Below are 13,102 nucleotides of genomic sequence, written 5' to 3'. Positions count from 1 at the left end.
AGCGCACAAGGTTGAACACCTCACCTGAGCTGTCACTTCTCTGAACGAGCAGAATTCAATGGAAAAAAGAAAAGTTTAAATGCAACTTTTTTTTCCTGCTCACTTTAGTGTCTTTACTGCCTGTGAATTTGAAAGTTCAAAACCCTGAAGAGTTCAAGGCCAAGAGAAGTGATTTCTGCCGGCGCTGTGAGTCACTGAACTCAGCCATGTGTTATGTTTGGATCGCATCCAAAGGCCACTGGCCGATATTGAGAACAAGTTTTTCTGAAAGTCACCTCACACCAGGTGAATTGCATAATAGTAGAAGTCCTGACGTGGATGTCAGAGATTTCTAAGTGTATATTTAAAAACGTGTCACTTCAAACAAACAAAATACTGAGAAATATTTGCAGTTGTGTGTGTTTACCAATTAAATGTGCAGACATCAGAGAGACGCGTTTTCAACCACAAGGGAGCAGCAGTGTTTTCCTGAAAGAGTAAAGAGGCTGAGTGTTACCTGGTTTAGTTAAAGTGCAGTGAGCATATTAATGTGATGGATCGTCGTAAGAAGATGATCCTCAAGTGGAAGAAATTATAATTTATCTCATAATTTGAAATGAACAAGTTGAGATCTGGGAGGCGAATAAGGGCTCAAACTTCTGTGAATTATAAATTATAATGAAGGCGCCTTTTTCAAGTGACTTACTCCTTCTAGTGTTGGAGCAACTTTAAAGAGCAAGTGATCACATGAGTAATCACATGTGCACAGGGCAGTTATTGCCAGTCAGATGCAAGAATTTATTATTCCTCCTACCCATAATCCATCAGAATTTAACCGTAATTTCTCTTGTACTTTATTCTGCACAAACGTATATATTTTTTTTTTTTCTTGTGTGTTGCTTTCAACATGTTAACATCCCAGTAATCTGATATATTTACAATAGTAACATTATGGCATTTATATTAATCACAATAATGAAAACACTGATGAAACAACAAGAGTTTGGTTGCAATGGGGAAATAACACAACATCTTATAAGAATGCAGCAGCTGCAACTCGTATTAGCTGAGATTATTCTGATTTATGCATATTATATTACTACGCACATTGCTTCAGGGTTATGAGTAATAATATGTTGCTCAGTAACTCCAAAGCAAGACTCAGAAAGTGTGCGTTCACCTCCGTCTGTGCACGGCACTCATAAAGGACTCATGGAGCTCTGTTAAAGCTGCACTCGTTTAATTTAAGTCCTGGTTACTCGATTAAATGCTTTTAATGTAAAGCAGCAGCAGAAGGAAAACATTAAACAGTGACGTCGATATCAGTGAGATAATAATTAAAAATTATTTTATTTTGTTATTATTTTATAATTTAAAATACCTTTTTAAATTAGGAACATTTTAAGTTAAAAGAAATTTGATGAATAGTTAATATTTTTAACAGTGTGTTTTACATGTAGCATCACACTCCTTTAATGTCACGATGAAGAGTTTAAAAAGAGAAATTGATGCAGGTGTACTAGAGATGTTGTAGCTTTTATTCCACTGATTCATCTTCCTTGTCAAAACATGGTGGCTACATTACCCATAATGCACCTCGACTCAACAGTTTGATCAAAGATTGGTGCGTTATGCTAGTAGCTAGTTAGCTAGCTAGTGGGTGAGGAGCTCGGCATGCCCAGGTATTTTAATTTTTTAATTTTGATTAAATGTTTTATTTATTTATTTTATTTTCATTTTTAATTTGTATCAGGGACCACGTACAAAATCACAAAAAAGATAAAAGATGCTTGTAGCTTTTAGCTAGTAGCTCATTTCCATCTGCAGTTACAGTGCAGCTGAGGGTTTATTGACATGACCGTATAAATACAGATGACAAAACATATTAATACTACTACTAATATTTTGCAAGAAGGAAGGAAGTTAATCACAACTGATGGAGATGAGGGAAAATATATAATACCAGTAGCATTTTTTTCACAAACGCACAATAACACACTTAATATGCACAAACACAAAACAGAATACATATGAAAATACATGTAAACTGATGCTCGACTCCAGCGACGTGTCACTGACTCTACACAACATTGTTTTCAAAACCCCCCCGAGGATAATCGGCGTACACCTACCACCGGGTGAAGAACATGGTTTCTCACTCAGACCACACTGGATATCATGCACCTCTGCTAAATGTTACTTCACTGAGGACCAGTTTGCTTACAAGTCTTCCCCGCTCGTGTGACTGTCCACAGCTAACTTGGACTGGAGCTGTCAGGATGGTGAGAGGCTGTCGCCATCACTGTGGCGACCGGAGGAAACATACATTAGCTTATGCCGGCTAGCAAGTCCTCCTAATGTGTGAAATTGCTCATGTTGTTCAAAAACACTCTTGGCACATCTGTCTCATCGGGGACTGTAGTGTTTTTGTAAAGACTTGTCTCCTGATTGCAGAGCGCAGGTCTCCATGTTTTAGGCCCCTCAGGTATGTTACCACATAGGATGAATTACAGGACGTTCATTTATATAGTTCAGGTGTTAGTCTACTCCAGGTTGGGAAAATCAGATCCACTGGTGTCCGATTGTGTTTTTAACCTTTGAGCCGAGTTAAGACGAAACAGAATCTGCGTGTAAGACGACATCACTGGTTATTGTGTTACTGTGAACATAATTTAAGTAATTATTCTTTATCTCTTTAATCATCTTGAGATTTATCTTCGGTGCTCTTGGGTTTAAATGTCTGCACCCTTTTTCATTATTTTTATGTTATTATTATTTTATTTTCTCTCTGCCTGCCACGGGGGGGGGGGGCAGGTCAACAAACTGTAGACACGACACTGACATATTAACACATTAGCAGGACATAAGAGTTGATATGGAGAACTATAGCTTTCATCTCAAGTCGTGTCTTCGGTCCAGTATCTCCCTGTTTTTGGTCTGAAGGAAACATCTGACTGTTTAGCTGCTAAATGCTCCGCTGTGTCTCTCTGTGTGTTTTTGCTTGAGACTCAACAAACTTCACGAAACACTTGAATAGTGAGCTGCGAAACAAAAGCATCATTATGAGTCACGCCTTTCACATTATACATAGTTCATTTTTATCCATTGTTAATATATAAATATTGTTGAGAGCAGCTTTAGATAAATCCTTGTTTCCAGGGCAGGTGTTGGTTTCCATTTATCCCCCCCCCCTCTCTAAACACTGTGATGCGTTCAGGAGTTTTACCATCAGATTTTAACCCGATGGACTCTGATCAAATTTGGGTTTTAATTTCATACGCCAAAACTCTGGTTTGGTCCTTTTAGCTCGTTAGTGTCAGGTGGGTTGGAAGCTAAAGAAAAGATCTTGTCAGTGATCAGTTTCTTGTTTTTTGTTCCTGAATTCAGCAAACTGAGAATGTGTTGGCAGAAAAACTTCCAGAAGTTCCCTTTCAGCTGCTTCAGCGAGGGAGGCGAAGCCCAGAGGCATGATGGGATTGCGGTTGGGTGGGGCGGCTGTGTGACTGTACAGAGGGCACCGAGGAGGCAGAGTCTGCTCAGCTGAGAGCAATGTCTCACCAAGGTACCAGAATTTCTTCATTAACGAAGACACACAGACATCAGAGGGACGGGGTTTAGGGGTGGACGAGGGGGCGGTCTGCAAACACACACACACACACACACACACACCCACCCCTCCCCCCCACGCCACTGCGCTGACTCGCTGTTCCAGACTCCACGACTTGTTTTTTGGCAGCGGCCCCTCATAAATCAACGTGCTCGGCCTCGCACAATGTGACTCAATATCATAATTGTGGTGTTTGCGGAGGCCGCGTCGCCCTCCTCTCTCTCCTTCCGTGAGGCGCCGCTCGCCGGATTATTCCTGGAATCGGAGGGGAGGGATACGTGAGGGGACGGAGATGGGACGGGAGGCTGGCAGTTTTTTCTTCACCTGATTTTCACGACTGCCTCATCGGATAAAAAGCTAAAAGTTTGACCTCAGTCCCGTTTCTGTCCGTCAATAAATTCTATTTCTGTCACTCAAACAGATGAAAACGAAAAATAACTTCAGCCACAGTTAGTCAACGACGACCCAACCCAACATCTGCATCTGTTGTTCAGAGTCCTCCATCCTCCACACCTGGGTGCTGGGCACACTCTGTAAAGCGTATTTGGAACACACACTTCCAGAGGAGGAGGAGGAAGACGATGGTGTGCAAAGTCAAACTCCAATTGTCAATTAGTGAAGGCCAACACAGGCTGCAGGCTGAGGTGTACAGAGTGGATCAGCCATCTTGGAGGACAAAGGCTTCAGTCAGCCCTGGGTCCTCAGATCAACACACACACACACACACACACACACACACACACACGCCTACACACACACACCTACACACACACCTACACACACCATAACTGAGTGGGCAGAGATGGCCCTGAGCCCAGCAGGACCTGTTTACCGCTGCAGACTGAGCAAAGACCATCAGCAAACATCCTCCTCAGCAAGTCTGGACAACTGCTCATAAACAGCCCGTCACACACGCACACACGCACACACACACACACACACACACACACACACACACACACACACACACACACACACACACACACAATGAAGATATTATTGCCGATCATCAGTCCAGTGAATATTAGCAATAACTGAAAATACTAGAGCTACATAGTGAGTGAAACACGAGTTGCTTTACAGGTCACGTATGTAAATGTAAAAATTAATTGGTCCTTTAAATATGATGTCATCCTGAATCCTGGATGATTGTGATGTTGTTGATCATCACATTAAAACACTCGCTGCAGTAAAAATTTAAGGAGTAAAAACTAAAAGAATAAAATGTTGTTTGTTCTGAGTCTTTTAGCTTCTGTTAGTTTGTGATTTTCTGATCCACAAAGCTGCGTTCTTTAACCACTTCCTGTCCACTAAAAGACAGAGACGATGTTAGCGACTAGCTGCTGAGCGTTGTAACGTTTAGCATCTGTCAGAGACGTGACTTTGCATTAATGCTAACGTTGCTCCGCGTCACTGCAGACTGAAAAATAATCAACTTTTTACCACAACAGTTTCATAAGATGATCATATGTCAACATTGTGTTTCCTGCTTGTTCTGCCTCCTAGTGGCCAAAAGAAGAAAAACAATATATTAACGCAGCTTTAAAGATCCAACTCAGTGATTACCGACTGACTCTAATTTCTATTTTATACCAACTGTATATTGTAATATTGTACTTTTTACCTACATATATATATATGACAGTTATAGATCATTTAAAGATTAAAATGTTACATGTCAAACACCAGTTTGAATAGTATGATGCATATAGATTTAAATTAGCTTCAGTAATAATGCTACTATACAAGAAAAAACATATATGACCACACAGAATTTATACATGTATGTTGTTTTGATAAACTTACATATATAAATTAAAAACATATTATGTTTTACCGTATAAAAGTTCATCATATCGATGTTTTAATACATATATATGCTTTACTTTGGGTATTTCATATATGTTATGAACGTATATTCCCCTGTATGTGATAATAATATATCCACTTATAGGTGACATATATGGCAACATCTCTCTTAAAGTAGTTGACATAATCACAGATCGGTCCACGTGTTGGAACAAAGACGGCGTCTGTGTTTTATTCCGGTAACAGAGATAAATTCATGAAAAGCAAGTGGAGGATTTGGGAGATGTCAGCGTTTCATGAGGGGGGGGGACCTTTGCTCCGTTTGGCCCCCGCCAGCTGCAGGTCACATTGTTGCTTCATTACTATTTGCCCGTGGCCCCGTGACCCTTCAGCCTTCATTTACACCTGGGTGAGGACCACTCCATCACTCCCTCCTCGGGGGCCGAAGCTGTGTGGGGCTGACACACACATCACACCACTGACATCATGAGCGCACGGCCAAGCCCCCCCCCAGGTATGAGCCGGGGGCGGAGCTGAATCAACCGCAGTACGTTTATATTTAAGCTAGTTTTCTTCTTTTGAACTCAAAACGGAAAGTGCTGATGTGTCTGTTTTAAAATTAACCCAGTGTTATTATATATTTAATTATAATAAGTTTGATGTTACTTTTATTTTATATGTACATGGGACTTTACATTTACATTTAACAAGTTAAATAATGTTAAAAAGGTAAAACTGTGTCAGCTGTGACCTCAAGTCAGATATGATTAAAAAAATATATATAAAAGATAAAAATAATAATAATAAATTAAAGAATTAACAACCACCCCCAATTATAAACTAAAATCAGTTAGCCTAGCTTTTTCTGAATAATCTAAAACCTTTTTCTTCATTATTATTGTTGCTGTTATTTTTATTTAAGGAAAGAAAGGGGCAAAAGTGTTGCATCAATATGTCATTATTCTTATTTTTTTATTTATTTTCCTTCTTTGTTTTAATTATTAATACTGATTGTGTAGAGCAATTAGCTCTTTGTTGTTGTTTTTTGTCAAAAAAAAAAGATAATTTCTTCATGTAATGAAACCAGGCAACATCGGTTTTATTCTACTGATATTAAAACTGAATTCTTACCATAATTATTATCATTATAATGTTATAAAGTTATTATTATATTAAGACAACAAGGTTTCTTTAAGAAGCAAATGTTGCTAACCTGAGCTGCGTTGTGTTGCTAAGTTTATGCTAACGACAAAAAGCTAACTCTTGGAAAAATACCAGTATTATTATGAACATTTCTATTTATTTACTTTATTAATTTCATTGTTGGCAGCGTTTCGCGGTCGGTATTCTGTATCTTCGACTCTCCTCACACGCAGATCTGAATGTGTTCGCCGTATGTCGCACCACGACGCGGATTGTAACGAAAGGGCGCCAGTGATGGAAAAGTACCACGGAGCGGCGGTTCTCTCGAACTGGACACCTCTCCGTCACCGTGTCACCTGGGCTGCTCGGCACAGACGCCACGTCCACTTAGAGCAGCTGTGCGGACGCTGTTATTTAAAGAAAGCTCATATCAGGTCGAGGTTTGATGCGCGAGGGCAAAGTGAGAGTTACACCTCGAGGCCAAGCCGCCGCTTTCAAAGTGAGACATGAAATTTTTTTTGAGCTGTCTCTTGCGTGACCTTTTATTAATGAAACCACTTGACCTTTGTTTGCCCCTCGAGGGATGATGGGACTTTATCGTGTGTTGTAATAAAAGCTTATCGTGCTGAAACCGCTGAGACACACAGCTCCTCGAAATCATCGTATAAAGTCAAAGAAAATGACAAAACGAATCCCAAGTTTGAGAAAACAAACATATTTAATTTATTATTAAATGACATAAATAAAACTCACAGTGAGTTCAAATACAAATACATAGTTTATGTACATGTGTTTGTGCAGGGAGGGAGGAAACAGAAGGCACTTGTGACTCTCAGTCCAATCATTTGTATTGCAACCAGAAGAAGGAACATTTACATGGAAAACACTGGACGTTAATTTATTCTATATACACACATATACACATTAATGTTAGCCCAACCTTTTTTTTTTCTTTTTTCTTCATCTTTTATGTTTAATGTTCCTTCAAAACAAAAGTTGTTTTGTCTGTGTTGGTTTTGGGTGTGGTCGTGTGGAGCCGTAAGAGTAAAATAAAGTGTAAATAAACACGTTATAAATGTGTAATAAGCATGTTGGGAATTACTAAGAGCAAAGAAAGAGGTGTGACCGTGCAGCTATTCTAAGGCTTATTACTCTATGTGTGATATTGTCCAACATGGAAGGTGATGATCGTCTCTCAAGGTCTGTCTCTGCACATCAACATCAGCCGCGGGTGCGACCTAACTCTGCACCTTCTCTTTAGATTAAGAGGCTCTGGGATGAATGATCTTCGCTTTTGTCACAAACAGAGTCTTTGCAGGTCTGGTGACATTTCCACGTCTTTCCCCCGAGGACGTCTCTTTGTGTCTTTAGTCCTGCTCCCAGAGCCTCGCAGCCTTCAGGAGGGGGCGACGAGCGGCCGAGCAACAGAAGAGTGGAGTCTCCGGCCGCTCAGTAACTCTGGGCCACGGGCGTCCAGGACGCGGTCAGCCTGGCGATGGAGCTCTCGAACTGGGCCTCCCCGACCCCGACCTCGCCCAGGCTGGGGTCGTACATGGAGGAAGGCGAGGAGACGGGCAGCGAGGAGGTCAGGCCCGTGTAGGAGGAGCCCCTCAGGAACTGGGAGGTCAAACCTCCGGGTATGGAGCCCGAGGCCGAGCCTGACGGGGTGAGGGTGGTGCTGGCTACTGACCATAGACTGGGGTACTGACTGTGGGCGGAAGAGACAGGAAGGTTTGGATTAGGGGGGAAAACACATTGATACCGAACAGCTTGAACTGATAAACACCAACTGCCTCTCTGATTGCAGATGTGCGCTGCTGTTTGAGCCACATCTGGTGCGGAGGCTCACCTGGAGTTGGATGTGGAGTTGGTGCTGTGGGACAGAGTGCCCATGCCTGTGGAGTTGGGGATCTGAAGAGCAGACCAGCTGTCGTGCGTCGGCAGAGAACCTGAAGTGTTGTCCATGTAGGTGTCTGAAAAACGAACCACACACACACACACACACACACACACCACGTTAACAACCAGCTTTCCTCTTTATTTAAACACCTGAACGTGACACACATGACATGCAGAGAGTATATGAGCGGGTCTTACTCGTGCTGGAGCTGCGGTGGGGGTAGTGGCTGGGGTACGGGGCGGTCCGGTGGCTCCTCAGGCTGGAGTAGCGCTCGCAGTAGGAGCCGGAGGAGTGGCCCGCCGTGCCGCTGAACTGAGGGGGGCTGCTGCTGGGGCAGATGGGACTCTGGCCCGGGAGGAACCAACCTCCAACTGCGGAATCAAACGGACACGATCGAGTCAAACACACCGCCGGGAATTTCAGACTCTGACCCGGCATCGAGTTTAGAAACAGAAACGTAGGAATAAAAGAAACTCACGCTGAGAGTAGCCGGACTGTTGACTGTCCGCACTGTGGTCAGGGACTTCCTTATGGTCGCTCCTGCAAGCAGAAACAATAATATTAGATGCTGCACCATTAGAGCCAACTGACTTAACACTGAGTGGATGATCTGAGCATCAGCGTGTACCGTTCTTTAGCGTCCAGGAAGGCTTTAGCGAAGGGATTGTGCTTTATCTTCAGAGCAGTGATCTGTGGAACAGAACGTGACAGGAAGCTTGTTAGCGTTTCACTCGATGTTTGAGACACTGTGATCGGTGATCTTGAGGTTTTATTTTGCACGACCGACCTCTTCGTTCTGGTAAGCGGTGACGGCGATGAACTGTGTCTCGGGGAAAGACTGGCTGCTGATCATCTTCTGGATCCCTCCGACCTTCACGATGTGTATCCTCGGCTCGTACTTGTGCAGAGAATTCAACATGATCTATAGAGAATATTCAAAAGAAAATACATGTTAATATTATGATTTGTCACTAGCTCTGAGCATCGTTTTAATCAGCAGGAGAATGACATGGAATCAGGTTTATCTCATTGAATTAAGCGTCTTTCTCTGGATAAAAATGATCCACATTCATTTGTCATGTTTCAAAACACTGAAGAAATCCTTCAACTCCTCAAATAAGAACAAGGGTTTTGAGAAAGAGAGTAAAAATCATATTCCAGTAGTTTATTTTATTATTAACTTGCTAGAATGAATCTCAGTCAGTTATTAGAGCTGCTTCGGGCCTTTGAGCCTTTCACATGATCATGACTCCTCACCTGTCCGCCCCCGTTCAGTTTATTGGACAGTTTGACTTTGCTGAAGGAGACCGGCGCCTTCATCCAGTGCGCTCCGAAGTTGGGGGAGTCCGGGTGGATGTAGACGCAGCTGGGGCTCTGGGGCTCCGGTTTGCCGCCGGGGACCCACTCCCCGTTCACGTATTTCCACCGGTTGTTGTCCGCGGCTACGAAATCCAGCAGCACCGAGTACATGGCGTTAGGGTCCAGGCCCGTGACGCTGGCCCTCAGCACCGGAAACATCCTCCTGCGGAGAAGAAGCGCGGAGTTTGTAAAGATTTTGTTTTATAATTTTTCACTGAAGTTCAACCGAATCACACGCGGCTCCATTTCTAAAAAAACTCGCGAGGCCTCCGAGGCCTCAGGAGCAGCAGTTATGACAGAGCTCATGTGTGTGTGTGAGTCTGATTGATATCAAATTTAAAAAAACTAATTTACAACCTTTAAAATCAACTACAATTTCTTATTTACGAACGAATTTCTGCTTCTTACGTTTAAAAAACCTCGTGCGTAAAAATGTGCGTAAAACACAAACGCAGCTTCGTTGAACCTACCTTCCAGTTTTGGTGACAATCATCTCGTTGGTCAACTCTTTGAACTTGTTCCAAAGGTCTGCGTCCTCCAGCGTCAGTTTAATATCCCTCTCCGAGGCGTCTCCCTTCTCGCTGCCCTTCTGGAACTCGCTCTCCACGGCGCTGAGGAGATGCTCCAGGCGCTGGTCGGCGTTGGATGAAGTCATATTTCCACAAGTGTTAAGAGCGAGTTCGACGTGAATCCAAGAACCAGTTTCAAAACAAAAAGCCGCTGACAGACAGAGAGAGAGAGATCAGGCCCGAGGAGTGACACTGGTTCCTGAGCCCTCGAGGCCTCATCATTTAAGGGCCCCCAGGGACCTCATGGGGATGCGGGGCGTGGCTTTAGCGCACACACCTCGCCTCTCTGCAGCGGGTTCAACGTCTCCAAACGCCGCCCACACACCACACTGAACCTCTTTCTACAATATAACAGATTTAAATTTTTATTTATTTTTTTTAAATCAACTTTTACTTTTTAAGCTAAAACGTATTTTTCTCCTCAACCAAAAAAAAATATAATAATCCAAACTTTTCCAGCTTTTACAGATGTTCAAATATTGACTCTGCTGCCTGGTGTGAGGTTTGGGATTTAATAGATTAATACCTAAATATCTGTTTGAGTCTGTAGCATGTGATGCTCCGCTCATTCAAAGCTGCGTGTTCAAACAAAAGAAGGGAAGCGAGGGGAGAGAGAGAGCCTTTGAACTCAGCTGTATATTTGCAAATAGTGCTAATCTTTTGTTGTCTCTAATCCACATGGGAGAGGGATGGTGTTTACTGAGTATGGGCCATTAGGGCAGACTCTGTGTTCCTCTTGTGCCAAAGTGTGGACGGCCCACAAGTGATGCCCAGATTTGCATAATGGGGCCTGCAGGTTTCCCTCTGAGGCTCTAATATTAAATATTTCAGCCTGAGTGCTCCGAGGATAATTCTGCTGTGTAAATAAAACATCACTTCACTGAACTCGCAGTATCGTTCACACAGAAGAAGAAGTCTATGAGACAGAGGTCAGTGAGATTAAACCGTGCACGGCGGGAAAACAGACGCCGAAGCCTCGACTGAACATGACTCAGGTGTTTTTGTTTCAGCTTCTTTACTTGAATATTTCCTTTTGTACTTTCTCTCCGTTTAGTTTAAAGTTCAGTACGTAAACAACAATAATAAATCTTTCAAAATAAATGATGAAAAATGCACAAAAATCGAATAAATGCAAAAAGTAGGAAGGTTCAAACCAAAGCAAAGTTCATGATTAAGATTTTGTTTTTGTTTTTTTTAAACAGAACTCAGTGGAAACAAACTGAATACGTCTTCAAGTATTTTCCTTCTACATTTCATTACTTTTTATTCCACTTCATCACTTCTTACTTCTGATTTTATGCAGAAGATCAACTTTAATCGTTTATATTTAGACATGAACTCCCTGAAAGAACATGAAGTAGATGAGATTAGCTCAACTAATAATCATCTGTGAAACAGATGCAGACACACAGACAGAGTCCAGTCTCACAGGTCGTATTAGTTTTCAAGCTTTAAATAGTTTTGCTAGTTCTTTTTTAGTTGCTGGTTAAAACACATTTCAGTCACGTGCTTCACTGTCTTCTTACTCCACCTCATTTATTTATCGACTACTTCCAGATTAAGATTTTATAAAACAAAACCAGCGGTTGGTTTAGAAACTATGATGCATCGTTGCAGATTAAAGAACAGTTTAAATGCTGCTTATACATTAGTGAATCTGTAATATTGATCCAAGTGTGTAGAAATATAACTTATAATAACTTTTTGTTGCTTCTGACTCTGTGCTTTTTTGGTGTCGTGTTGAAACCATGCATCAGCAAAATGTCTTTTCATGAGCAAAGAAGTGGAAGAAAAAATTCTCCGGGAAATAAAGAAACTATTGGAAATATTGAAAATCACCAAACCTTAAATCTTTTATCTTGAAAACATTCGGCCGGCCTTTATGTTTGTTTCCTGTCGGGACTCGACTCTTACAAACCCTCTCCTGATCCGAGACCTGCTGCTTATCAATACGCAGCCGCCGGCTCCTGAGCCGACGCTGCTTCTTACAGCAGTCAGGGTTTTAGGTGCCAAAGGTTTTGTGTTTCACATCTGAGCCTCCTCCTTGTGTGTGTGTGTGTGTGTGTGTGTGTGTGTGTGTGTGTGTTTTCCCGTCGCCTCTAAATCCACTGTCTGTGATGTACTTGGAATTGAGTGAGGGCTTTGGAGCGCGACTCCACTTTACTACACCACTTCCTCCAGTTCTACAGAGGCCATAAATGTAAAGGGGGTCTCTCACACCTTTCCATCCCGTATCATTCAGCAGCCTCTTCCTTTTCCCCCTCAGTGTGTGTGTGTGTGTGTGTGTGTGTGTGTGTGTGTGTGTGTGTGCGCGTGTGTGTGAGTGTGTTTTTTATTTTGGAGGCTGAGAGACAGAGAGTGTTTAAAAATAAAAAGGTGGCTGCATACTGGACATAACCCCCTCTCTGCTGCCCCCCCCGACAGACAGTCACACACATACACACACAGGAAGCTGCCTCATACCGCCAAATTAAGATTCAATTCATTGATCTTGCTGTTTCGGTAAGTCGGGGGCGAGACGTCTGTAGCTGCAGCAACAAAACACTCTCTTGGCTGAACTTCAGCTGTGTGTTGCGGTTGCCAGGTGTTGCCCGGCGAGCACCGCTATAACGCACAACACAACATCTCCGTCGTTTGACGGACAGCTGAAGTCCAAGCTGAGGTACAAAACAAAAAAAAAGGAGGAGCCTCTTCGTCCCACACGGTGAGCGAACGTCTGCTCTGAAATATAAAGTT

At 42.6% G+C, this 13,102-nt stretch overlaps 1 protein-coding gene across 1 annotated transcript; it reads right to left on the bottom strand.

The window, feature by feature from the left end:
- Positions 1 to 6,041: 6,041 nt before the first annotated feature.
- tbxta (T-box transcription factor Ta) lies at positions 6,042 to 10,721 on the bottom strand. The gene is made up of 8 exons (XM_056399555.1): positions 10,268 to 10,721; positions 9,696 to 9,960; positions 9,226 to 9,360; positions 9,067 to 9,128; positions 8,917 to 8,978; positions 8,636 to 8,809; positions 8,388 to 8,511; positions 6,042 to 8,246 (listed from the first exon to the last, which is right to left on the bottom strand). The coding sequence occupies exons 1-8, from the start codon at positions 10,450 to 10,452 to the stop codon at positions 7,988 to 7,990; spliced, it is 1,266 nt and encodes a 421-aa protein (XP_056255530.1). The 5' UTR covers positions 10,453 to 10,721; the 3' UTR covers positions 6,042 to 7,987.
- Between the last annotated feature and the right edge of the window lie 2,381 nt (positions 10,722 to 13,102).

This window comes from Seriola aureovittata, chromosome 16 (assembly GCF_021018895.1).
Source record: "Seriola aureovittata isolate HTS-2021-v1 ecotype China chromosome 16, ASM2101889v1, whole genome shotgun sequence".
Taxonomy (NCBI): Eukaryota; Metazoa; Chordata; class Actinopteri; order Carangiformes; family Carangidae; genus Seriola; species Seriola aureovittata.
The sequence above is the reverse complement of the archived record's forward strand: the minus strand, read 5'-3'. Positions and strand labels throughout refer to the sequence as shown.

What these genes read in the sequence shown, in the direction of transcription:
- tbxta (XM_056399555.1), bottom strand. Translation starts at nt 10,452, where the DNA reads ATGACTTCATCCAACGCCGACCAGCGCCTGGAGCATCTCCTCAGCGCC. An exon ending in AACTGAACGGGGGCGGACAG is followed by an intron (nt 9,361 to 9,695) that starts GTGAGGAGTCAT and finishes TATTCTCTATAG; the next exon opens with ATCATGTTGAATTCTCTGCA. An exon ending in AACTCCACATCCAACTCCAG is followed by an intron (nt 8,247 to 8,387) that starts GTGAGCCTCCGC and finishes TTCCGCCCACAG; the next exon opens with TCAGTACCCCAGTCTATGGT.